Source organism: Lagopus muta, chromosome 1 (genome assembly GCF_023343835.1).
Source record: "Lagopus muta isolate bLagMut1 chromosome 1, bLagMut1 primary, whole genome shotgun sequence".
NCBI lineage: Eukaryota > Metazoa > Chordata > Aves > Galliformes > Phasianidae > Lagopus > Lagopus muta.
This window is the reverse complement of record NC_064433.1, coordinates 105,270,587-105,297,236: the sequence shown is the minus strand read 5'-3', so window position 1 is coordinate 105,297,236 and position 26,650 is coordinate 105,270,587. Positions and strand designations below refer to the sequence as shown.

At 47.7% G+C, this 26,650-nt stretch overlaps 1 protein-coding gene across 2 annotated transcripts in view; it reads left to right on the top strand.

The window, feature by feature from the left end:
- Window positions 1–26,650, top strand: part of RUNX1 (RUNX family transcription factor 1) — a 150,528-nt gene that overhangs the window by 68,678 nt on the left and 55,200 nt on the right. For both annotated transcript variants that reach the window (XM_048959826.1, XM_048959817.1), the window contains exons 3-4: window positions 14,876–15,129; window positions 18,839–18,995. In XM_048959826.1, the coding sequence (XP_048815783.1) occupies window positions 14,876–15,129; window positions 18,839–18,995 (411 nt within the window). The remainder of the gene's footprint in view (window positions 1–14,875; window positions 15,130–18,838; window positions 18,996–26,650) is intronic.

Here is a 26,650-nt window from a genome sequence, read left to right as displayed (position 1 = left end):
GGCAACAGAATCTTGTTTACAGGTAACAGATACCCTTGTGTTATCAAAGATCTGCAAGATGCATGAAGAGATCAGGGGCACATGTGGGAACCCACTCACTTCACAGCATCCCCATCTTCCATGCTTGGTGAAGCAAAGGTTTTCCTGTTAACGTTAAGTGTAAATGAAGAATACTGCTTCTCTTGGCTCTCATAACCTCTCCTCTGCCCCCCTACCACCTCAGGCTAACCCTCTGTCATACAGCTGAGAAGTAGGCAGTTGGACAGGGAGCACAGTTGGTGCAATAAAAAAACAGCTGGTATTTTGCCTGTACGTTCATTAAGCCATCTTCATGTTGTAAGTAAAAAGCAGCACCTGAGGACTGCTAGCTTTACTAATGCCAAATTAAAATAAGAGGTAAAGGAAGCCTTTCACAATCTCCTCAATTCTCTATCAGCTGAAGTATTATATTAAGGAAGAAAAGTATGAAACACAAATCCATCCCAGACCTCTGGTTTAGTTTTCCCAGGAAATCCATCCTTTCTCATGTCAACATATAGATATTTTGCAAAGCTCCATCATTTGTTATCTTTATGTAAATGTCCGCAAGGTGCTCATGCTCTGATAGGTGGCCAAAATGCAATAGGAAAAGGAAGGTGAAAACTGATAATAAAAAGTCATGAGAGAGTTGGGGACTAAAGGTCTGTACATTTCAAAAGCTCAAATCTAGTGCGGGATGGAGGGATGGAAAGAAGGAACCTCCTCAGTGTACTTAGCATCTTAGATAGTGGCATGCAGGGTGCTTTATCTGGCTTGTCACAGGAGGGCTATTGCATTTTTTGCTGAACCACTGTCAGCAAAGCCCAGGAAACACCTTGCCTTGCGACTGATGAAACACTTGCCTGAGGTCTCTCCCAGTCCTCCTGTGGCGGTTGAACAATGTCATAACCCATGGTTGTGCAACAGCTGCTGGAGTGGTTGAGATTGTGCTGCTTCATTCCAGAGCACAGGGCTTTCTGTGGTTTGGTGTGAGTTTTTTTTTCTCTTTCCCTTTTTGTCCTTGGAAAAAGGACTACATTTCTGGTGTGGGTCTCTCTCTCTTTAACAAGACAAAACACAAAAGAAAGCACAACGGTGTGCTGCTTGTTTTCACATACAGTACTGATGGACCAACAGCCCTAAACGCTTTCTAGATTAGGCTTTTCCAAAAGTACAATTTTATTTCATTATTCCTTTTACAGAGGCTGCACTGCAAGGTTTCGTGTGATCCCAGGGAATTAGAACCTGCTCTCACAGATGTACAGTTTTGGCCATCCCTTGAACAGTTTAAGCATTCCCATGATTTTCTTCACAGGCAACGTTATACATGTTGAAGCGTTTGTAGGGCCTATTGGTTTGTGGGCATGTGCTGATGAGTGAAAATTTAATGTTTAAAACCTTTATAGTGGCCTCTGCTTGAAAACATGAAAGTTGGCCAGCAGCAAATCCCCAGTAAATCTCACAGCCTTTTGTTTCCACACACAAATGCCTGATTTCATTAGAAACATCCCATCATGGAATCTGGAAAACACAAAATGCATCACAATGGCAGCTATACATTTCAGTAACATTTCTTATTTTCTGCCCAGGTGCAATTGCCACCACTTATCCCTTATGCCTCTTGTGCCTCTTATCTCTGTCTATGAGTGCCTCTCCATTTTCTAAGGAATTACAAAAGTTGAAGAACAAACTTTGATTCTTAGAATCATCAATTATTAATGTTGGAGAAGACCTCTATGATCATCTAGGCCAGCCATCACCACCATGCCACCATCACAATCATCACCACATTGCCAAATGCCAACTCTTCTTTCCTTTAATTGAAAAAAATAGGGGCGATGTAGCCATGGGAATCACTGCATGTGCAGGATTTCTACAGCACTGCACTACAAGGGCTGCTTGGCAAATCTGCATTACACACTGAGGTCTGTGTGGCTCCCAACTCCTTGTCTCTCAGGGACTGCAGCACTTTGGTATGCTTTGGAAGATAACTGGACTAAACTTTGGATCCGGTGTAAATTTTTAAGAATCTCTGTACCAATCTATCTATCCATTCATCCATACACCCATTCATCTCTTCCAGGGCACTTAATAAAATTGCTGAATTTCTCACTTGGTGACAAATGTGGCAGGCTTTTAAGGAGTACATAGCTATTTATACGCTCCTAGGAAGGATTACTTCCTCTTAAATGCTAGAGAACCAAGATGCAAATCACTTCACCTATGGAAGAAATTCGTGCTTAGCAGATACTGTTTCACATTTGCTGACTTGTTAGAGCAGAGTGGCTGACATGTGTCACCATTTCTCATACACATATCCATGCTGGGGACATCAGTACCATCATTCCCATGTGCAGAAGTTGAGCAAAAAACTGTCCTGTGAATTTACTGAAAAGAAATATCTCCTTTTTATAATCAGGGGGATTCTCATGGTACCACTATCTGTTGCTAGTGATTGTAAAACACCACAAGCAGGAGAAGTCTGAATCATTACCAGTATCATCATTCTATTTACTGATAGTAGACTCTCATACCTTTGACATACAGAACATCAGCTGAAACAATAGGAGAGCAGCCCACTGAAGCATCCCAACCTGGTTTCTAACAGCAAAACTGTGCTCTTAAATCTTCATCTGCTTCCACTCTAATTGGGCAGAGAAAAATCATCTGAGAAGCTAAATGAAAATTACTAGTCTATAAATGCCCGAGGCAAAGAAAAAGAGAGAGAGGAGAGAGAAAAGGATGGGAGGTCTCATGTGAGTTTGGTTAGTGGGGAAAAAAAAAAAAAAGTACACATTCTAAGTATGGCTGCATGTCATTTTTCAATTTGCTCATGTTAAATAATGATCTCTAGGGCAGAGAAGGAGTGGAGTGAAAAGGAAGAGCTCTCCCCTCATCTTGTTTAGTTTGTGCTCATCTTCTGCAGTGTCTGGCCACTGCCTGGCTCTCATATAGACTTAAATATGAACCACGGGCAGTTTGGTGTGTCTTCTCTCTCCTGGACCATGTACCTGATGAGGAAAAACAGAGCAGCCCCTGGCTTTTTTGGTAAAGACTTCTTTATCTTCCTTTTCATTATTCTTTATTTCTTTTCATTGCAATGCAATACAATTCTTGATTGTAAAATAATAAGTATTTGGTGGAGAAAATATTTAAGGCAATATAGTTTCTGTTGGAGTGAAGTAAGGAAATCCATCACTGCATGCATGCGTGTGCATTAACTTCCAGGAGACAGTTGGATTTGTACGGGAGCTTTCACTGGTCTGTTAGACATGTTGCAAGCCTCTTTAACTGAACTGGTTTCTTCAGAGGAAATACTTCAGAACAGTTTTCATTGAGATGTTCAGGAAGGAGGTGGAGGCAGGAGGGCGTGGGGCACGAGATGACAGCTGTCGGATGGCACCTACTGCTCTGTAGTTTGCAGCTCTGCAGAAGCAAAGTGGTCATGGAGGACAAGGTAGAGTAAAGAGATGTTGTCAGTTGGCTTGAGTCAAAGTGTTAGTTGTGGTCAACAGTGATGCTGTTTTGTGCAAACTAAAGGCTTGACCCATATGCTACATGCTTTTTTAATCCCTCAGAAATCACGATGGAGTAAAAATGTTCCCATCAGAAATCCAAAGATGACTTTGCATCCAAAGAAATTGTGGATTAAATAATGTAGCTAGTTGACCACTGGTACAGACCCTGCTGTGGTCCGTTTTCCTATGGCTCCATTGAGAACGTGACACAAGTGTTTAGGAGGCAGCATCTTAAGTCTTGGTTGGTGTTCGAGCATTGTGTAGCAGCAGTACATAAAGACAGTTCTAATAAAAGTTAGAAAAAATTGCTGTATTTAAGACTTTGTTCTTAACAGACGCATATAATTCTTGCTCTGCAGGACGCTGAAGAAAACTCCCTTTTGATACTGTAGTGCGTTTGTAGTGGTTTCTGTAGTGCGTAAACCAAAAGAGCAACTATTTCTGCTTAAGATTTTCCTGTGTATACTTGATTTAGTGGTATTACTTCACACCTAAAAATAATGTGAGAATGCATTGTCTTAGCTAAGAAAGGCTTAAATGTATTGCTACTTCTATCTGTTGCCAAAACTAAAGAATTTACAATCCCTGATTTCCTAATTGTGCGAATGAAATAGAGGAAAAATAGATTAAAATAGCCTGTTGTCTTTAAAATGAACTCACCAATTTACAGACAGCACATCATGGGCAACATCTGTAGCTGGAAAGCAGCAGAAGAATATGACTGTAAACTAATCTTGCTAAGCTTTGCTCACTTTACAACATATTTCCTTTTAAAAGCATTGTGCATGGTAGCTGGTATTCAGCAAGTCATTTATTATATCTTTCTGCCTTGGAAAGAATATTTCATGCTCTTAAGTATTCTGTAAGGTATGTTTCAGGGCAGATTTGCAATGAGACTGATGTTAAAGGCCTGGATCTGCAGCTTTTCTTCTCACCTTCCCTGCCACAAGCAGGGGCCTTGCAACTACAGCTAAATAAGCACAGGCCCATCACCGGGGAGGACTTTGCAGCTTGGGGAGATGGGAGATGGTGGGCTCTGCTAAGCCCTGCTTGATCACTACCCTCACCCCACCTTCCCATCTGGCATATATAGGACTGAAGAGCCCAAGGCCAGCATTGCCCCTCTGGGGACAGAGCTAGAGACACACAGGGAACCAGACCACCTCTCCTGCTGCTTAAGGCAGAGGTCTTACACTCCATCCTAAGCACCAGGCATCTTCCTGCGCCCTGCTGAATAGTTGCAGTGGATTTCTTGGTGTCTATGCAGGCTGATTTTGTCTGCTCCCTCCCTCTCTCCACAGCACAAGCTGCTCCCTTGCTTATGCACAGATCTCATCTCAGGCAGGTGAGCATGAAGGCTTTGATATAAAGTTGTGCCTTGTTATGACCCGGGGGAGATCTGTGGTTGAGATGAAAGCTGTAAATGACATACCTGGTAAATTAAAAATGCTTAAGAAAAAAAACCACCCAAGAGGAGCAGCAGTGATTTCCATTAAAACCAAGTACTACCTTTGTAGCAATTATTTACATGTGTTTCAAATCCAATGACTTGATGAGTGGTAATGGCCTTAAGTTGTGCCAAGGGAGGTTCACTTTGGATATTAGGAAGAATTTCTTCTCAACAAGAGTGTTGAGGCAGTGGCACAGGCTGCCCAGGGAGGTGGTGCAGTCACCGTCCCTGGAGGTGTTCAGGAGCCGTGTGGATGTGGCACTGAGGGACGTGGGCAGTGGGCGTGCAGGGGTGGGCTGGTGGATCTTTGAGGTCTTTTCTAACCTTCTGTGATTCTGTGATGCTATGACTGCAGGTGAGAGGTGCCAGACTGACAGCCTAGGAAGCGTTGCCTTTCCCTCAGCAGTGCCCATTCCTTCCATCACACAGAACCCCACAGATCTCCCTTTGCAAGCGTTTGTGTCACCCTGGGAGTCTCCCGAAATAACCAAATTGTAGAAGTGTTTTGTAAAACAGTTCAATAGGTTTAAATTTTAATTGTAGTACGAAAACAAAGTGATTTGGGAAAATACACAAAAAATAGAATGAAACAGTTTGGGAAATGTCGTTGTTCCTCAGCTAATAAAAATAAATCTTTGGGGAGGTCAACGTACTAAGAGTGTGACAAGGGTGGTGCTGGTGCCTTTGGCTCTGTGGAGGTATGGGGGGTCCTGCTTGTGACTGTGGAGTTTGTCACATGGAGTGTTGGAGCAGGGTGGGATATCTAACTGCACTTGTCAAGTACAGACTCCAGGTTTTATTGCTAATCAGGCTCAAAATCATTTTTTCCGAATATTTTTTTCTATTGCTGTCATCCAGGTCTGTATTTAAAGAGCTTGCAGCTTTGTCTCCCTTACCAGCCCATCCCATTCATCTGACAGCACCGTGTGGGTGCTCCCTGCTGGGCACGCAGCTGCTGAGACACGGTGTGCCCAAGCCCAGACCTGCACAGCACGGGTGGAGGCAGTTGCAGGTGGGATGTTAAGTGGAGGAGAAACAATTTATGAGATTAACTTGTGGCTTCGTCTGTGGCTGAGAGAGTGCATTAGCGGTGCTGCGCGTGGTCAGTAGTGCCTTGGCGTTTCAGCCAGCCTTTCCTTCCTCTGTCCTTGAGTGGTGTTGCAGTGAAAGTCCCAGGCAGGATTCCCCTGTAAGCAAAATCCTTTTCTGCATGAAGGCATTGCTGTGTGTTCACTGCAGGTATGAGGTGGATTAAGTACAAAGCTAGCAGTCAGTGACACGGAGGGGACAGCATAGCTGCTGGCTGAAGGCACCCACACCATCTCCTGCTGTTAAGACCAGCCCTCTGCTTGGAGACAGACACTGGCAAAAGCCTGGTCTCAGATGAGAAACAATTGATAGACAAAGAGAGACAGAAATAAGGTGACTGGGATTTAATACTCCTACTCACCCTGGGACAAGGAGCTTCATGAGCTCTCAGCAGTTTTTCCACCAGCCTTGAAGGGTTCTTCAAGGGGAAACAGGGAGAGGGACGACCTGACCCAGCCCTTAAAAACAGAAACAGGAGGAACAGAGAATCCATTCCTTCACTGCCAATAATACCACCCACTGACACAAGTGCTGCAATGTCATGCTGGGAATAATGTCATTATTTTCTTTTTGCCTTCCTGTTTCAACATTCAAGCCTGTCACAGTCTCTAAACAGTGAAAGTAAGGTAGGAAGAAGAGAAAGGAAGCAGTTATCCTTGTTTCTACGTTTTTTCACTACAGTCCAAAGTCAAAGTGTTGAAAGAGCGCAGCTTTCCTTCTGGCAAACCTGGGAGAAAGGAGCCTCCTTTGGAAGCATCTTCCTCTCTGTTACATGCCAGAAATTCTTACAGGAACTTCCCTATAGGAACTTTGGCAACCGTTTATCATTCCTTCTCAGTTTTGACTGAAAATTAAGCAAACCAACCCTGAGCAAGGCAGACCCCCACCACATTGTTTGCACCGAATGCAGCATTCATACCACCACTACATTTTCCCTATTACACAGTACCTGTACTGCATTTTTTTTCCCCTAGATTGAACACGTTCAGCGGCCTGATTCTGTCTGGCCACTCACCACTAATTGCAGGAAGAAAGTCTGGGGCACAGGAGGGGAAACTTTACCTGCTCAACATCAATCAAAACATCAGCAGGACCTCTCCGATACCAGCCTGGCTGTCTGGTGCATCTGGGCCATGCTTACAGCCCAGCAGTGCCCCATAGGCATGCCCTTTCCCTCAGAGGGACAGGTGTGGGGAATATAACAATTACATTAGTTCTGTGCCATCAATAGTATCCTCCTCATGGTAGGGCTGTTCCCTGCTGTCCTGTGGGTTAGATTTACTGCTCCTTTTAAGTGTCCTGGAACAAAAGGGAGCTGGAGGTTTGGTTTTTTGTTGGTTTTTTTTTTTTTCACTATTATTTTTTCCATTTGCTGGTACAAGGCATCCATAGTGCCATAGCAGAAGATCAAAAGCCCAAATGTTACAATTAGTGCTGGAGGTTGTGATGATGTGAACCTGAGTATATAAAATGCTACAGAAAATACAAGGTGTGGATGATGTTATCTGCATTAATCTCGACGTGTAATGAGCACAGTATAATGGCACACAATGTGTATTTTTTAAGTCTCCACACCAACAACTACTTATACCAGATGGCGGCTTTTCAACAATTTCCATTCCCTTCTCCACCCCATACTCCCAACTACTTCAAGTAATTGGCTTCTTCTGTAGGGATTAGCCACAGTAGAACCATATTAAGTGACTAATTTTCCTCACTTAGCTTTTTTCTTCCCCCACCCCTCTTTTAATTTTGAACTATGCAGAGAAAGAAATCATCCAAAAGCTCTGAGTTTGTGTTTGTTTTTAGAAGCCCTCTAGAACGGCCTCAAAATCATTTGGGCTTTTAGGTCAGGCAGTACATCCCTGCGCTTCTTGGCTTCGTTTCTACTATTTCTTAAACTTTCCCCTTCAAGGTGCTTGTCAAGCTCTGACTTGAAAAGTTCAAGCGATGTTGATTCTGCCGCTTCCCTGGGAGCATTTTCTCCTGCCTATTTGATCTTGTGATCAACGTTGCCCCTGCTCTTAAAACTGAACTCGTTTTACTTCAGTTGGCATCTGTTATTTCTTGTCTTATCGTTTTTAAATAATGAAAACAGTTCCTCCCCTTCCTCTTTATAGTTGTCTTTCATGTACTTGTAAACCGCAGTCATGCTGTCCCCTTGGCTTCCCTTTTGCCCCAAATTATATGTATGTATTTAATTCCTTTAATCTTTCCTTATAGGTAGTTCCTTCCAGACCTTTAATCAAAGCAGTTGCCCTTCTCTGTAATCTCACTCATTCACTGATATATAGCCAATAACACTGCGGCCAGGACTAAACCCGTTGTTCTCACTGGGATTCAAGCTCTGGGAAAATAAGCCAGCCTGCTCCCTCGACTCTGATGTGACCCTCTGCTCCTGCACCTCAGGGAGGCTCTCCTGTCTACCGTGCACCACTGCACTATGTAAGCAGCTTTCGTTCTGAGGAAGGTGAAATGAGATGGCTCTTTATGGCAGAGTCATGCTTTTCACACACCCAGTCCACAGGTATGGGGAAGGTATCCAAGGCAAACCACTGAAAGATATTTTTGTAGTGGAAACTTTAACAAAGTCCCCACTCCTACTCGGAAGTTTGCCTACTGCTGCACAAAAGAAAGGAGTGAAGTTCATTGAATCCTAGAATCACAGAATGGCTGGGGTGGTAAGGGACCTTGAATACCCTGACATGGGCAGGCACCAGCTCAGGCTGCTGATGGCCCCATCCAACTTGGCCTTGAACACCTCCAAGGATGGGGTATCCACAGCTTCTCTGAGTGAAGACAGCAAGCTGGCTTGTTGGCCCTGATCTAGGAAGGACTTCGAAGGCCAAAAAGTTTTGAAATTTCCCAGCAAAGCTGAGCCAGCCTGGCTATGCGGCATAAGACAGAAGGGGCATTGACATCAGCTGCTGCAGTAACTTCATTGCAATTATTAATCTTCCCCTTGAGGAAATGGGGAAGGCGGAAATAAGGTGCAATGGAGAAAAGCCTCTGAGGGTGGTGGCACTGGTGGGATGCTATTCTGGTCATGCAGTTGTGACCCTATGCCTCTGTGCACTGAGATAACATCTGTGCTAGTGAGAAGAGCTGAACAAATCATCTCCCACTGCCCACTCCTGCTTTTGGGGCTCTGCTTGGTCTGAGCTCATCCTTGGGCTGCTGCTTGCCTCATTTGTTCACCCAGCAAAGCCCTAGGAGGACCTGCAGCCACACACAGGCCTGCAAAGCTGGGCTTACTGCTGGATGCAGATTCACAGTTTAGCCTCTCCTGAAAGGTGTCCTTCTCCAGGTGTCCCTGCTCCCTGCGCATTGCCTCCATTAGCTGACAGATTGAAGTGCAGCTCTGTGGACTGCAGTTTCTGAAGGTCCAAAGAGGTAAAACAGTGAAAGGCAACTCCCTTTAATGTAGGTCCATGTCCCCACATCCTCAGAATGGGAGTCATAGAATCATAGAATATCCTGAGTTGGAAGGAACCCTTAAAGATCACTGAGTCCAACTCCTCACTTCACACAGAGCCACTCAAAAATCCAACTATAAAATGACCGATAAAACATGGAAGCAAACTAAAGACATGTTTCAAAGTGGGTTTATGGACTATACTGCACATCTACAAAGGAACAATTTACTTCTGACAGCATAGCTATCTTTTACAAATGCTGGAAGTGGTGGTTGATTATCTTTTGCATATTTGTCTTGAACGAGGATTCGGCCCATTCCATCTCTGTCCACCCTCTAAAATATTTAGAGTGACAAGACTATAGAATGTTCAGTACATTTTGAATGGGAAATGGCTCACAAGTTCTGAGAGCACTGTCACCACCAGGACGTTCTGAGGAGGATAGAGACTCCTTGAGAACTTTTCCAGTGTTCAAGTTGGCTCGCAGGTAGTTAGACACCCAGACTAAGGGTACTGAATGGATACATGGTATGTTGTCATTCATCACAACCCCTCTATTTAGCATAAACTGAGCTGCAGCCAGTTCCCCTTTTCCAGAGCAAATATTCTTGTATCAGCTAACAAAAATGAAAGCGGAGATTGCCAGTGGGGCTCAGGCACTTTCCTCCCTGAGACGGAGAGAGGTCACACATCATGCACCTGTGCAGTGCAGGCCCACAGAGCCAAGCTCCCTAGCATGCTGCTGGCATCTCACATCTCACTCTTGGTGGCATCATACGTATGCTTCATGTGCTGGGATGAAACATTCAGATTTCGCTGTGTGAGAGATGAGTGCAGGAAACAAGGAGCACCGACCTCACCTTTTTACTTACAGGGAGCTGCTTTTCTCTACGCTCTGGAATAATGTGACATAATTTAAAATAATTTAATGCATTGCCGTAGTCATTGCTTTCATGTCAGTCAGTGGAATTACCCACGATGGTAACTGTTATACAATAAATACTTGCAGGGGCAGTTCAGAAGCCTGATCCTACAAATCTTATTTACAAGCATTAACCCACTGATTCATTGCCACTACAAGTAAGGCACACTCACATCATCATAAATATTTTCAGGACAGCCTTAATACATGTATTTTCACACAGAGGTGGTGAGGCGCTGGAACAGGTTGCCCAAGGAGGCTGTGGATGCCCCATCCCTGGAGGCATTCAAGGCCAGGCTGGATGTGGCTCTGGGCAGCCTGGTCTGGTTGGTGACCCTGCACAGAGCAGGGGTGTTGAAACTGGATGATCATTGTGGTCCTTTTAACCCAGGCCATTTTGTGATTCTATGATTAAACTCATTTGGGTGCAAAAGGGAGGAAATGACCCACTGAGTAATGCCAGGCTAAGCCCACTGAGTGCATAATAGCATTCGCCGAGATTTTCATGCAGCAGAAGGGTGGCTAAGAAGAGGCCGGAGATGTTCCTAAAGAAGTTGCACAGTCAGGGTCTGTGGCCAGTTCTCTGGGTTGTGCTTACACTGCACGCGCTTGCTGTTACGGTCTGCAGCTCTTTAACAAAATGTTTTGTTCCTTTCCTTGGTCACGTTTGCTCTCTCCCCACACAAATCCAACCCATTTTGCACCAGCATACCCCTTGCCCGTTTGCCTGCAGAGGGTTTCCTTGTCAGCACGGACTCGCAGAGCGCTCGGGTTCTCTCATTCTTCCTTTGCAATTGATGTGTCGAAAATTCATCCCAAAGCTGTTGCTCCCCCTCTCCAACTTCCGAAGCTTTTACTTAACCGTATGACGTAAAAACTTCGGTGCTTTGTGGTCTGTGAAGCCCGCATGACAGAGGCAACGCGTGGCAGACAGAGATTCCGTTGCGGTTTGCTTATGGCTACAAAAAATTGTTGTCTGCATCCAAATGGAAGCGGTGCTGCATGCGAACGGGTCAAGCTCCGACTCCAGTTGCGATTCACGCTTCAAAGGGATGCTGGCACAAAGGAGCGGCTGTCCGAGCGTGAGCCGGGGCGTCGGGCACGCTAAAAGCCGCAGCGGGAGGGAGGAATACTGACTTTCAGTGCCGTCCCTCGCTGCCTTCCTTTGCCTAATAATCGTGGGTGCGCCCGCTGCTGCATTCAGCAGTTCCTATTCTTCCATAGTGCACCCAAAGCATAGTGAGGGGACGGCAAACCCCTGCGAGAGTTCCTCCCTTTGTCGTGTAAAGCTAAATGTGGCTCTGGGCAGCCTGGTCTGGTGGTTGGCAACCCTGCACATAGCAGGGGGGTTGAAATAGATGATCGTTGTGGTCCTTTTCAACCCAGGCCATTCTGTGATTCGATGAAAATTATAAGGAAGGCGGTAGATTGTGCTAGCTAAAAAAATACACACACACACACACACACACCCCGTCCCCCCCGTGTGCGGTTGGTGCTAAAGGATAGGTACAGTTCAATGCTCGACTTGTAGGAACACCGTCACCTGCTGCCAGGATCGGCCCTTCAGCTGGTGCCCGGTAATAGGGAACGGGAAGCGTGGCGTATTTTGCCCGACTTCTGTTAAATAGCGGCGTTTTGTATCTTTTTTTTCTGGTCGTTCGCGCGCGTTTATTTTGCCTTTCTGTGAACTGGGTTTAATTTGCGCTTATACAAAGGAGTTGAGGTGAAGAGAGGGTGCGATCCATTCGCCGGAATTGATTGAAAATATAGAAAGCTGCCTACCTCGTGGCTGGGATAGGAGAAACAGCAAAAAGAAAAAGAAAAAAAAAAAGAAAACTGAAACGCTCTGCGCGTATTTTAACGTGTTACGCGATGTGTGTGCGCATAGCTAACAGAGCCCTTGTGATCTCGGTAATGGCCGTAAAAAGCGACCGGCCACAGGTGGCTTTAAGCTGTGCTGTAACAGCGCTTCGCCTGTATAGTTGTTTAGTTGTTTTGCATTTTTTCTTTTTCCTTCAAGCAGAAGAAAACATCTCCGCGGCAATTTAAATTCGGGATAGGTTCATATAAAGAACAACTCGACGGGGAGAGACAGAGGGAGGGAAGCATCCGTGCGGGACGGGCGTATAGAGAACCAACCGCACGGGCGGGCACAGACACCCCACGGTTAGGAGGTGCCACGGTCAGTGAGTGCCAAGGATCCGGCGTCCGAGCGCAAGCCGCTGGATCGGGTCGCACGGAGCGGGCTGCGGGGAGCACGGAGCCGGTGTTTTCCTTTCTGCACGCTGTTTTACCCCGCAGCGGAGCCCGGCACTTCTCCGACCCCGCACATTTTCCAAGCGGCCGCCGGCTCTGCCCTCCCCCCGTCGTCCCCGCGGCGGCGCCCGTCCCGCAGCCGCTCCCCGGAGCTCCTCCGCGGCCGTCGGAGCGCCGTCGGCGGGCGGCGCGCCCCCTCTGCCGGCCCCGCGGCGGAGCTGCAGCGGCGGTTGTCCCGGGGCTCGGCGCCCGCCTCCCAGCCGCCGGGCCCGGGGGCTCTCCGCTCGCCGCCGCCGCCGCCGCAGCTGTTGAGTGCGGGCTCCGAGGCGACCGCGGGGAGGGGGTCTCCGGGGGTGGGAAATGAGGCGGAGGAACCACAGGGGCGCGGCTCGGCTCTCGGGACGGGGAACTCCAGCACCAACATTGGAAAAAAAAAAAAAAAAGGACGGAGCCCAAACCCAGCCCGCACGGGCAGCCACGCCTCCACCCGGCGCACCGCCGCCGGCTCCGCTGCTGCCCGCCGCGTGCGGGGAGCCCGGCCGCGGCGGCTCCCCCGGGGACCTCCAGCCCGCGATGCGGGACCGCCCCGGGGCAGCCGGGCCGGCGCTCGAGGCTCAGCCCTCGGCGGACGAACCGCATCCCGCGCGGCAACCGCAGCCGCACGCGGAACCGCTGCCCGCACAGTAGCGGCGGCGGCGGCGGGCGCGCCAATTCCAGGAGCCCCTGGCCCGCGGCCGCGCCCTGGCTGCTCCCGGAAAGGGCTGTGATTGGCCGGCGCCCTCCCCGTATGCAAAGCAGCCGGGGGGATGACATTCCTCCGCACTCCGCCCGCCGCAGCCGACGCGCTGCCGGCCGCCTCCATTCATCCCAGCGGCGGCGGGCGCCGAGCGGAGCGCCGAGCGGAGCGCGGCGGGGCCCTGCGCGGTGTGCGGCCGGCGGGCGGGCGGGCAGAAAGGCGGTTCTCCCGTGAAGACCCGAGGGCTGCGCGCCGTGGAAATGTCTTCTTCTCCGCGCGGCCGTCCGGGCTGGAGGCTGTGAGCGCCGAGCCCGGCTGGGAACTTTGCGTTTGGTCATCCCCGCTTTTCGCTGTCTGCGCGGCGTCCTGCCCCCCTCCCCCCCGTCACCCGTTTGGCGGAAGGGAAACTCGCAGCGACTCGACGCGGGGCTGTTGGAAACGGAGCTGAGCGCTGCCGGCTGGCTGCGGGGTGCCTGCGCGGCTCTGCGTGGCTCTGCGCGGGTTCTTCTCGCTGTTCTCCCCCCGACCCCAGTGCTGCAGGCGGCGGAGGGAAGAGCCATGCTGCCCGAGGCGGGGCTCCACCTGCTGCGGTTGACATCGTGTTAAGCAGCCTCTCCTGCGGCCGAGCGAAAGGAAGACCGCCTCAGATACCGAAGGGGAAAAAAAAATCAAAGCAAAACAAAACCAAAAAACAAAACCAAGTTGGCAACGAGTGACGAAGTTGTTGCAGTGTGGGTTTGAGTGCTGAGGGGAACGTGAGTTGAGAGAGAGGGAGCGCTGTGGCGCACACCGACCGCAGAGCGCCCGCAGCCGCACCGACAGTCGGGGGTGGCCTCAGCCATCGGCCGCGGCTTTACGCAGAGCGCTGTCCCAAAGACAAATCCAAAGAGAGACATCTCAAGCCATGCACTGAGCGTTTCTTTTTATTATTATTATATGTTTTTTTGCGGGAATTATGGCGAGGCCATGAGCCCTCGTAGAGCGACGCGAACTAAACGACCGAAGCTGATTTTCGAGGCTGCTTAAAAAAAAGAAAAAAAAAAAAAAGCCTAAAAAAAAAACCTAAAAAAAAAAACCTAAAAAAAATATACCAGCCAGGCCGTAGAGCACTGATGGATGCCTGCCGTGTTTAAAGCCCTGGCGGATCGCGCCGTCAATACTTTATGACGCGCGGTGCGCGTGTGTGCGCGCGTCCGGGGCCGTGCGCGCAGCTGTGCCCGGCGGAACCCTGAGCGCCCCTCGGAGCGCGGCGCGCCCCGTTCGGCCCCGCGGAGCCGCCCCCGCGTCCGGCTACAAACAACCAGCGGGCACCGGCATCCAAACGAGTTGCCCCCGGCTCCCCGCCCCGCGCCCGTGTATGTCGCTCCCCAGAGAGCGGCTCGCCGAAGAGTTCCTTTCGCTTCGCTGTTTTGCCCCAAGCCCTCGGAGGTCCCTCACTCAACAGGCTTGTTGTGATGCGTATCCCCGTAGATACCAGCACCAGCCGCCGCTTCACGCCGCCCTCCACCGCGCTGAGCCCGGGGAAGATGAGCGAGCCGCTGCCGCTGCCCGGCGCCGAGCACAGCGGAGCGCTGGCGGGGAAGCTGCGCGCCGCCGACCGCAGTATGGTGGAGGTCCTGGCGGACCACCCCGGGGAGCTGGTGCGCACCGACAGCCCCAACTTCCTCTGCTCCGTGCTGCCCACCCACTGGCGCTGCAACAAGACGCTGCCCATCGCCTTCAAGGTACGGCCGCACCGGGGGCGGGCGGGAAGGGCAGGGGACGGGACGGGGAGAAGGGAAGGGAACGGAAGGGAAAAGAGCTGGGGTGGGGAGGGCGGGCAAGAGGCGACCCCGCGGTGGGGAACACGGCCGACCCGGGGAGCTCTGCCCCAGCCGCGGCAGCCAGCAGAGAGCCTCTGCGGGAGGAGGGGGGAAAAATAAAGGACGGAACCCGAGGAGCACCCGAAGCACCGATCTGGGGTGCCAGCGACGGGCTGCCCCTCAAAAAAAAAAAAAAAAAAAAAAAAAAAAAAAAAAAAATTTAAACATACTAAAAAAAAATGGAAAAAAAATCCTTTTTTTCTTTATTTTTTTTTCCTTCTTTCTTTCTGTTCTTTCTCTTCTTCTCTTTCCTTCTTTCTTTTCTTCCCTTCTTTCTTTTCTTCTTTCTTTTCTTCTTTCTTTTCTTCTTTTGTTCTCTCGCTTTCTTTTTCTTTTCTCCCCTCAAACCCCGCTCGGAGCCCACGCAAACGCGGGGCTCCCATCCCGGCTCTCCCCCCGTTCCCCCTGCCACCGGGCCGGAATCCACGGGACGGGTGCGGAGCTCGGCGCTGCCCTCCCCTCCCAGCCCCGTCCCCACTTCCCGTTACCCGACTGTAGGCAAAACTCTCCCCCCTCGCTTTGCTCGTTTTCTGCTTTTTTACTTCGGCCTGCCGCAAGCTGAGCGGTTTTCGGTCTGCTCCTTACGATCCCCTCGAGGCGGAGCGCCCCGAAGCTCAGAGTTAGGATGGGGAATCGGCAGAGCTCCGTGGGGCGCTCAGCGCCGGACCCCCACCGCCCCAGCCCGGTCCCTCGGGCGGCTTTTGGAAGCAGGCAACCGGCGCGGCTTCCGGGGCTTCGGGATCATTTCCCAAAGTCCGTTCATCGCTGGGAGCTCTCCTGGAAGGCAGAGTTGTGCGGAGCCCCGCCGGAGCCGCTCAGCCGCGGATAAAGCTCCTCTGAAGAGCCGAAAGTGCTCGTGGCGTGGTTTGCCCTCGGAATACGCAAGGCAAGGAAAATGAAGGAGAGAAAAAAGTGAAAACCACCAAAACCGGGAGGGCGTTTGCTGATGCGGTTAAGACACCTGCCCGCCGGGCAGATGGCTTTGTTAAAGTCGCGATTCTTAAGGTTATCTGAGCCTAACAGAAAATAGAAAACACAGTTCGTTCCTCTGTGTCTGATGTTCTCATCTGACACAAAAATCGCTGGCTTTCATTATCCCCCATTGCTAACAATCATTGCACCGACATAAAAGAGGCAGAGAGGTTTCCTTACATTTGATCTGTAGGATCAGGATATTATACCCAAACTCAATGACCATTTCTGTGCACGGTTTTGTGTTTTTTTTTCCTAAAGTAAGGAAGGATTCTGAGAAACTTAAAGAAAAATACGTAACAGCTCTCACAGGGTGCCATACATATTCCTTGTCCAAACGCTGCTTGGAAATCATCTCAGTCTTCATTAAAAAGGCCGATTTGGTTTCGTTGCTGCACCAGCAATGAGCATTTTGATAGCCGGCGGTGCTGCAGCAGTGCTGCTCCCTTCTCTAGAAGCACACATCTTTTAGAAGCACAGATAACAGCAGCCAGCAAGTCCCGACTTATCTGTTCAGTCTTTTTTTTTCCTAATGTCAATGTTTGTATTTCTGCTTCTATTGTTTGTGCCTTTTTACCTCTGATTTCTGCGCTGTGCCTTTCTTTTTTACGCTTGTTTCTAATGTTTTCTTCGCATTTCTTGTCGCTGAGGCTGCTTGCGGTGTGATTTAAAAACGATGCTTCTCAATAGTTGTGCTGTAAGAGCCAATGGACGCTGGGTTCGGGAAGGTTTTTCTCCCTAAAAATGCTGGCAGGTATTTCCTTGAACAAGCCGGCACCATCTGCATCGCAGGAAGCCGAGGGTGATGCCCACATTTCCCTTTTTCCTTCCTTCTGTCCTTACTCTACGTGCATGTGTTCAGGTTTTCTGATCACTTCATAAGAAATGCGTGCTTCGACTTCACAGCTGCTGCTGGCTTAAGCCAGCCCGCCTCATTGCACAGCGCTGTGGAAAGAGAAAAGTTTGTTAAACGTTTTGAGAGGGGGCCGTTGGGCGCCAAGATCGCGGCTTTATGAAAGGCACAGCGCTGAGTGCAGAGCAGAGAACAGAATAGGCCACAGAGACAGCTCGTGGCACGCGGAGGAGAAGAAAAAACAAAAGCACGAGGAGTGGGAAAGAGGAAGCTGAAATACAGACATAAAGCGGGAATTTTGACGCAGTGATTTTAACTTGGTATGTGGAAGTGAAAATAAGGGTGATAGGTGACAGAACGGAAAGCACTGAAGTGAGAAAAGCAGCCCCCTGCGTCAGGAAAAGCTCTAAAATACCTCTCCCTGTCACGCTGGAGGAAATGGTTGCTACTGGAAGGTCAGCATCAGAGACGGGCTGAGTAAAGGAGCAGCTGATGTTGTTTGGAAAGAGCAGTGCGAACAGAAACTAACAGTGGTCAGCCCGGGCTGTGACTAGCTGGAGCCCATTAAAACTGCATGGACGTAAGCTAGAACACAGTAAGAGGAAGGAAAAATATCAAGCAGCAACTCAGAGAACCTGCTGCAGGACTACTTCCTCCTAGAGTATGTAAAAGAGGAAATAAAAATGAACTAGACTTTTTTTCCCCTTTTTTTTCTTTTTTTTTTTTTTTGGTAGTAGTCCTGAGGTCACTCCTGTAGATTTAATTTAGGGAAACAGCTAGAGCAGCGGGTTTGTAAAACAGTGCAAAAGAGGACCTATTTTGAGCTGTTACTTTTGCCAGAGTCAATCAAGAGACACACCAAACATGCATTTGATTGTCACAAGGGAAAACTGCTGTAAGAATTCAGTCTTGCTGAGGAAGATAAGATAAAGTAAAATTCAACTTTTATTAGTTTAAAAGATGTGAACATTGTAGACATGAGTCAGAAAGCTTAGCGTTCGAAATGCATACATCTCCCAACATAAGAAATGTGGATGCTGTGTTCCTGAATATTAGTTCAGCAGATACTGGCACTGGGGTGCTACATTGCAAACATTCAGGATGAGGTGAAAGCTTCTGAGCTATTGCAGGTTTCATTCGTGTCGATTGCAGCTTCCACCCATCAGATCGCAGGTGAGGTCTTAAGTCAGTGATTTGCTTTCACGCTTCCAAAGGGAAAAAGGCGTTGTTCAGTAAGTTGCCTTCAGTAAGGCCTTGGTTGAAGCCTGATTCTCTGTGGATTTATTCTGAATTTATATATTCCTATCAGTGGGATGAACAGAGAGGGAACTGATGCACCTGTGGGCAGCCTGACCCTCTGCGTTCACAAGGCAATTGGCTTGGGTTTGTTTTCTTTCAAATTTTACATTTAGATGCTTGTCCTGACTTCGCTGTAGCTTAAAAGTAAGGCTACTGAGGTAAATCAGATCAGGATTGGTTCCTGTTACTTGAATTTATACGTTGCCAACTACAAAAGTATATTTTGGAAAGCTTTATTTTGTGCTGAGGTCACGTTATGCTTTGTATTTTGGATGCGTGTCAATGTAGCCGTAAGTCTGCATGGTTTTCCCCAAACAACTTCTAGTCTGCATTCATTTTTGTTGCTGCTGTTTTCTCCTATTTTATACCACATCACTTGTTGATGTTCTGTTCCCCAAAACAGACGTCCCGTGAGAAAGCTGAGGTTTCTGTGCTTTGATTTGGTAGGTGGTGGCCTTAGGAGACGTACCCGATGGGACGCTGGTCACGGTGATGGCTGGAAACGATGAGAACTACTCTGCAGAACTCAGAAATGCGACGGCTGCCATGAAAAACCAAGTGGCAAGGTTCAACGACCTCAGATTTGTGGGTAGAAGTGGAAGAGGTATGTATCTGTTTGCAGCCGCCGTTCGGTCATCTTTACCTGCCGTGTCCGGCTCTGGTTACGTGGAGAGAATTTGAGTGCTATCTGTTGAGCTTTCTGCGGTAGGGACATCTGAGGACAGTTTAAAAGGTGCAGAATCAGCTGTGTGTTTTTCACGGTTTATTCTTCAGTAATTCAACTTTTATACAGTAAGATCTCATTTTAAGAAAAAAAAAAAAAAATTGTGGTCAGCGAGGCTCACTGTGACTCCAGAATTCTTCCCACTGATTTAGAACAGCACAATATTGCCCATGCTTAAGTTTAAGTAACACAATTTCAATTTAAAACGACAATTCTCAAAAGCTAATCTCTGCAACAGGGTGAGTCAGCCTACAATTACAAACAGTTCCCACATGATTTTGATTTTTTTTCAAGCTTTATTGCGACCTGACAAGCACTTCTCTGACCTTTCTTTCTCTGGAGTAGCTGTGGAACTGTACACAGTAGTCATTATTTAACATATTACAGCAGGGTGCATAAGGGTGGGTTAGGACAGGGCAGAACTAAACAGTTAAGCTTAATATTGGCTCTCTGCAATAACTAAGAATTACTGGTACAAATAGAAAGGTCTTAAGAGTGTAAGTAACAAGTCAAAGTTGACTTAGCCTGTATTTATATATAACTGTTGTGGGAAGCTCCCGTGTGCACAAGTAGGTATCCAAAGCTTGGTCCAAAAGCCCGTCACAGCAACAGAAGGATGCTTCTTAATGTCACTCTTCAGCTCAAACCCATAATCTTGAAAGCCATGGATCACGTTTACGTTTCTGTTACGAGTTTATTTGAAACACTGCTCCTGCATTATTGCTCTTGTTCCCATGAGCCAAGCACGTTGGCATGGTCAGGGTGGTTAGAGAAAACCCACTGGAGCCGGTGAAATGTTGGTTAGAGAAAGTGCAGAGAAACAATCAGCCTCTCAGGTTTAAGGTCAAGAACGAAAAACCATCGCATCCTCCATGTGACTTCATCCGCTATTTGCTTATGTATTTTCCTTTTGTCTAGTTCATATCTTCAAGTAAAATCGGAACATAACATCACAGTGTTCTAAAGACAACATTGTTACCTAAGGACAATTCAGTGCTGTAGCATTCACAAATCAAAACGATAGTATCTACAGCACTTGCGTAGGTTTCTTAATTCCATCTTTTGGAGCATTTTGTGAGCCATTGTCCCTGACAAGGAGATTGAATAGTCTGGGGTTCACAGACCCCTCCTCACCATTTTCCCTACTCATGTGGGCATTCCTTAAGCACCCGGTCCATCTTCTAATGCGTGGTGGCACGTGCAGCTCTTACAAGAACGCACTGAGCTACAGGCACGCTTCAGGAGAGTTCAAAGGTGACCCACTTTTGCTCTCTCAAAATCTCTTACTCGCAGTGGCAGATGATGGGTCAAGCTTTAGGCTGAGGAGGTCATTCTGATTATACACAACAGCTCCTATTTGCCTTTCAATTCAAATGCATTTGTGGAGTTCTAGTGTAAGTACAGCCTGCAATTTTAGAAGAACTCAGCCCTCTTGAAACACGGATGCAAGCAGCAGGTACATTTTAAGTGTAAAATCCCCTTTCGATCCGTCTGCATCCTGCAGCATTTTTAGCTGAGGGCACAAAGGGAGATGTCTTTTAAATTGTGTTGTTTGGGCTGTCTTCAAAATGTACTTGGTGGAAAACACCCGCAGCTGAGAACATAGCTTCGTAATGCTAGCAAAGAATAATAATAGGGTAATGCAGAGAAAATTATATCCATTTACTGAAAACATGAGAGATGCTGTAATGTCTAAAAGTATCAGTCATTAAACATGTTCATTTGTTATATTAAAGGTTCCACCTTTTCAGTAAATGGAATTTGCATTATGATTCAGAGATGACTGTTTAGAAGATTCAAATGAATAGCTGGCAAAGTGGCTGAGAAGCTAATAAAAACAAACCTGTAGTTCAGTTCCTGGCCACGGTAGTGAAGCTAGAAATCATAACAGTGAACTGTGGGATTTTCAAGGTCAAAATTCAGCGGCAGAGGGAGAACAGTGGCTATTCATTCAGCAAGCTTAGCAGAGAGCCTCTCTGAGCCCCTTGCCTGCTGGATACCGGTGGCTGGAAGCCGTCACTCACGGATGTGCGTGCATGTGGACGTGGATGCTGTGCTCTATGTGACACCCAGGTGCTCGGGATCATTTCAGCTATAGAGTGATTTGGGAGCGCTGCGTGCTGCTAGCCAGTCCTGGAGGTTAAATCTCATGAGCCCCATTGGCTGCCCATCTTTAGAGCCAGTGACTAATGTATGCTTGTGTTTACTCCTCCAACAGGGGATTGTTTTCCAAAGGTGTGGATTGTTTGCATTTGGTACATGATTTCTGAGGTGCTGTTCTGTTGAATTTGTATAAAGCCTGAAGCATAAGGTGGCTGCTTCAAAGGGCATTGCTGCCTTTGATACTTCGGTAGAGGAAAATTAACTGAAACTTTGTTTGCTGTGTAATATTTGAGTTTGAATAAGTTCGGTTGCCACCAGTGATAATGAGATGCCAGGAATATTGTATGAATAGCCATTGAAAGTTCACATTGGTTGCAGTTATAGTAGGCATTATTTGTGTACCTGGGTGATTTAAAATCACTGCTGGAGAACAAGGAACGACTTTGCCGAGTGACAGTCCTGGTCCATGTCTCTATTTCACTGCACATGAGCTCTTGCTCAGGTGTAAAGATCCCCATTAAAGCCTCACAGAACTGTCAGCAAGCCACTTCCCTCTCTCTTTTAAAATAGGAGAAAATTGTCGCTCTTGACATTCCTGACAAATAGTTCAGTTTTTCTTCTGTGGGCTTTCAGTGAGGTCTGGCAAGGCAGCCAGCAGTTGCTTCACACACTCCTGCAGAGGTCCATTGTCCCATCGCAGTAAACAAGCGGCTCCGTGGGAGCATCCAACTCACTCCATCCAGAGGTCTGATCCTGTGCATCTGTGAAAGCCCAGGTATCAGCTGCGCCTCCAAGAACCGCATGGCATTTCAGCACTGGTTCCATACTGAACGGGGAGCGCTGGCCCTGTGCTGTTTAGGCTGTACCTGCAGTTCAGGATTAAAAAAACACTCTCATTTTTGACACCGAGGATGGGAGCTGAGAATATCACAGGTCTCCCGAAACAGCGAGATGTTGTATGAAAGCAATTTGGCTGGCTTTCCCGAACAAAACAGATTTACATTGGAATTGGCTGGGGTCCAGAATTGCTATTCCTCACCCTGGTTTGAGAATGCTACTGGGAAAACCTGCCTGTCTGGCTTGTAAACTCAAGTAAGTAATTTCTGAAAGAAAAATGTAGTTTAAAACTTCAGCCAATCTCAGCCCCTTGTGCCTGCTTACCTGTTTAAAAAAACTTTTTCTCCCTCCATTCATAAACATTTCGAACCTCAAACTGCTGCTAGTGCCCTGTTTTCTCAATGTATAAGGAACAAGTTTGTGTTACAGTGATGAAATAAATCCAATGCAAAAAGCCTGACACCATGGAAGTTCATTGGATAAAATTAAAAATAAATAGTTATTTTGGAGAGGGCAAGCCTCATGGCTCAGTAAGCATTACATATTTTCCTCATGGAATCATTAATCCCATTAACTATCTTCTTTGTAAAACGTAACAGTAAAAAAACAACCAACAACAAATATTTTTTCCAGATGAAAATGATTATTAATAGGTTATCATAATAGGAGCTAATGAGGAGTTGTCTTGGCTTGCTGCAGATGTCAATTTAAAGCTGGAGTCTGTAGCTGGAGCTTCATGATATATTGAGCTTTCCAGCAGGGTCCTTTTAAAAACTGAATTTTGGAATGGACTGTACACTGAGCCTGCATATATATTTTCTGCCCACTATTGAGATTAGGCTCGTCTGAATAAATTTCACAATCGTTTTCTTTGGAGTTGAAAAAGTACCCCGTTTTCACAGAAGCAGCTGGTAGGAGAGCACGGGAGGCATATTACCAAGCACAGTTGTAAGTTTCTGCCTCCAGAAGTCTTCCTTCTGGATATAACTTTGGGGAAGAAAATTCAGTTTGAGCTGGAATCTCAGAAATAGTCAAAAGACAAGAATTACTGGCCTGCATCCCGAGTCCAATTATTTTTATTGCTCTTCTGAAGTCAGAATTTTGCTCCTTCTGTGTAGCTTCAGCTTGTGGTTGTGTTATGTAGGCACTTAGTTAAAATTTGTTTTATTTTTACTTAAGCATATTCAAAATTACAAAAGTATGTGCAAAACAGAGGAGGATGCTATTCAGCAGGATCGTAAAATCAGCATTAAGCAGCCACCCGGGTCTGGGTCCAAACCATTGGAATGCTTCAGGGGATGTGGTATCAGATACTGGACTAACGACTTGCCATACTTGCCAGGCAGGACAAAAATAGAAGAAGTACAGCAGCAATCAGGGCTGAAAAGGAGTCAGTTGATAGAGCTGAAAAACAACTGGTTGTCAATACCTTGGGCCGATGGGTGTGCAACAGTAGTGGATGTGCCACCGACAGAATGCTTGGCACTGAAATTCTCACCGCGCTTCAGTTAGACGTCGACGCGTATCACAGGGCTCTCCTCCACCATCCTGTCTGACCCTCTAAAAGACAGGGACTGGAAGTGGGCATTTGTTCTTGAGTGACATATGGGGGCTTGGCTGTGTCACTCATTTCATCGAGAGCTCTGTGTGTGTGAATGACGTAGCCTTGCCAGCATTCAGCGAGAAAACTCCTGACCCTAATGCCCACGAGTCAGTGCGTCTTTGAGGTCAGTCAGCACAGGTCACAGTGAGACTGCTGAGCAAAGCCAGCCCTTGAAGCACGGCTGTTCCCAGCACAAGCCCTGGACAGAGGCTGGCTGAAGGAGGTGGGGGAGCAGGCTTGCTTATTGCCAGCATCCAGCCCCAGTCGTTGTGGGTGCACGCTCGGTACGTGCAGCCGTTTTTCTCTGAATTGCTGATTGTGTAAGAAAGTATATGATACAGCTCAGCGAGGGTGTCTGCATCGAAAACATCATGTGGTCTGCGAGGCTGAGCATGACTGGGGCTATCTTTGCCAGCTCACAAACACTCTGCTGGGTTACTTAAAATTTGGTCTGGGTGAAAGAGCTCTCAATCAGAAAGCGTCAACAGGAGAAAAATAATGGCAGAGTGATTTTGAGAACTTCCTGTCTCCGGGAGCATTACTGCTGTAAACAGTGACCATGCCAAGTGCTGAACCACTGCCCTCATTCCAATAACAATAAATCTATTTTTTGGTTGTGCAGAGCTGTGCTTGTATATTTTTTAAAACTCAGGGTAGGGATGAGGCAGACGCTATCCTCCGAGCATTTTCTTGTTTTCTGCAGTGATAAAAGGAGTGAGGCTGACCAGGATACTGCGTCAGGAAGACAAAGGACCTCTCTAGATGAAGAGGTTACATAGTTTCAAGTGATCTGCTTGCCCTTGAGCTCTTTCTTTTTACTTTTTTCTTTCTTTCTGATAAATTTTTTTGCTTTGTATTTTAGTGTGCCCCCCTTCAGTGGCTCTTCTGGTCAAATAACATTTATTTTCCTGTGTAGGTAGATAGGTACGTATGCACATATATTACAACTCAAGTAACAACTGCTGTTCTGTACTCAGAATGAAGTCATTCTGATATTAATTAGGGTCTTGGCTTTAAGGCTGGCTAGTGAACTTCAGATGACTGTCCTGGGGCAAGCACTTCTTGTCAGCTCACTCAGCCTTAGCAAAAGTGAGGATGCTGCAAATCAGTGGCTTACAATTGCTGTCAGCAAAGCCTTCCTTTTCCAGCATAGTCATGTGCATAAACCCTCAGCAGTTTGAATCAGTCTCTGTTCCCTTCCAAAAATCCTTTAGCAACAGCAAAAAAAAAAAAAAAAAAAAAAAAAAAAAGCCACCCTATTTTTTCTTTTATCTTGATACTGGCTGACTCTCTACTCTTATGCTCCCAGCCTGCTTCACCCAGTTCCCCCATCATACTATTTCAACACAGCTTTCTCAGCCTTCAAAGTTTCATTCCCTTCATTTACATCCTGCATCCATCTCCACCCCATATTCCCCATCCCCTGTTGCTGCCTGTCCCCTTTGAGGCATTCAACAAGAGTACCTCACTGATGCTGGGGAGGCCAGGCCACATCCAGCTCCGCAAACCCTTAGGTGCTTCTGTGTGTACTGTGGTGGTGCCTGCAGGCAGCAAACAAGCTGGGTCTGATGCTTGTATAGCCAGAGCCAGGTTTGGCCTGTGGTGTGGTGCTTGGATGGATTTTTGATTCCCTCCGTTGCCCTCCTACAAGGAACTGCACACCCATGCCATGCAGGCTTTGCTGGAAGAGAGGGCCGAGAGGTGAGGCAAGGAGAGAAGCAATGTCTTGAAGGCTTGATGCCATTAGAGCTCTTTAGCAGGGCGGTGCTTGGAGCGCAGCATACGCACAACATCAGTTCCCTGAAGTTTAGGGAGGAACTGAAGGAAATGCTTTGGCAAGGCCGCAGAGTTTCCACAGGCCAGACTTTATGCACCACAGCTCTGACAAAGCTGTGCCCATATCTGAGGCCCGAGAGGCTGTTCTGCTCTTGGAAGTTGTCCCTGCTAGAGCTTGGCAGGTCCCAGTTTCATAATGGCAGCGTTATCTCCCCATCGCTGACTGCACGGATATCCATCAAGTGACCCCAGACTTCTGCTGAGCTCTTAAATCAATGCGCATTGCATTAGCGTAATGACAGCACGGAGGAGTCCTTCCTCTAAGAAAATGAGCGCAGAGTAAACAGTCCCCACTCACACTCCCACGCTCAGGCTGCTGCTGGAGAGGTGACCTGTCAGGTTGGCTTTCCTGCTTTAGGCTGCTGCAGGCCCGAATCGCCTTTGCTGAAGTGGCAGTGATAATCGCAAAGGGTTCCTCACCTGCCACATTCAGAGCAGCACGTTGCTCTTCCTTGTGAACCCACACCTTCACTGCTCACCGTGCCTGCAGCCTTACCATCGTCCTTCTTGTTGTGCAGGGCAAGGAGTGTGCTCAGCCCCAGCCCCAGCGGCATAATGAAGCACCAAGGTATGCCAATATCTGTCCAGGGTGGAGGCTAGGCCAGCTGCTGGAAAAAGGCAGGGAAGCTCCCACACACCCTAGATCTCAAGGGCTTTCTCTAGGCTCATGGGACCATGCACCGTAAGGTGAACGTGCCTCAGAATGGGATCTGCCACAAACCACAACAGCCATTACACCATTGGTCTCACAACTGGCTGTGCTGAGCTGTTCTTCCCCAGGGCTGAGCTTGTGGCCGCGGAACAGCAGGGCCGTGCAGCAGAGGAAGCTCTCTCAGCCAGAAGGTGCCTGGACAAGGATGCCGACGGGTGTGATTTGGGGCTGAAGCATTTAAATCAAACTGGAATCCCACTTCAGGCAGCTAAATCTTCTTGTGAATCTGGGCCTTCACCTTTTCATGTCTGTCTCATCCCCTGTAAAGTGTAGGTGATAATTTCTGCCTCAGAAAGCTTATTAATGGCTTGAAATTACAGCTAAGTTAAGGGCTATTATTAGGCTTAAGGATCCCAAGGCATTTTCAGTGAGAAGGTAGTTGGTAGCTTAGCATTTAAGACGTCTCATTTTGAACTGTCTTTTCCATTTTGAGCTCCCATCACT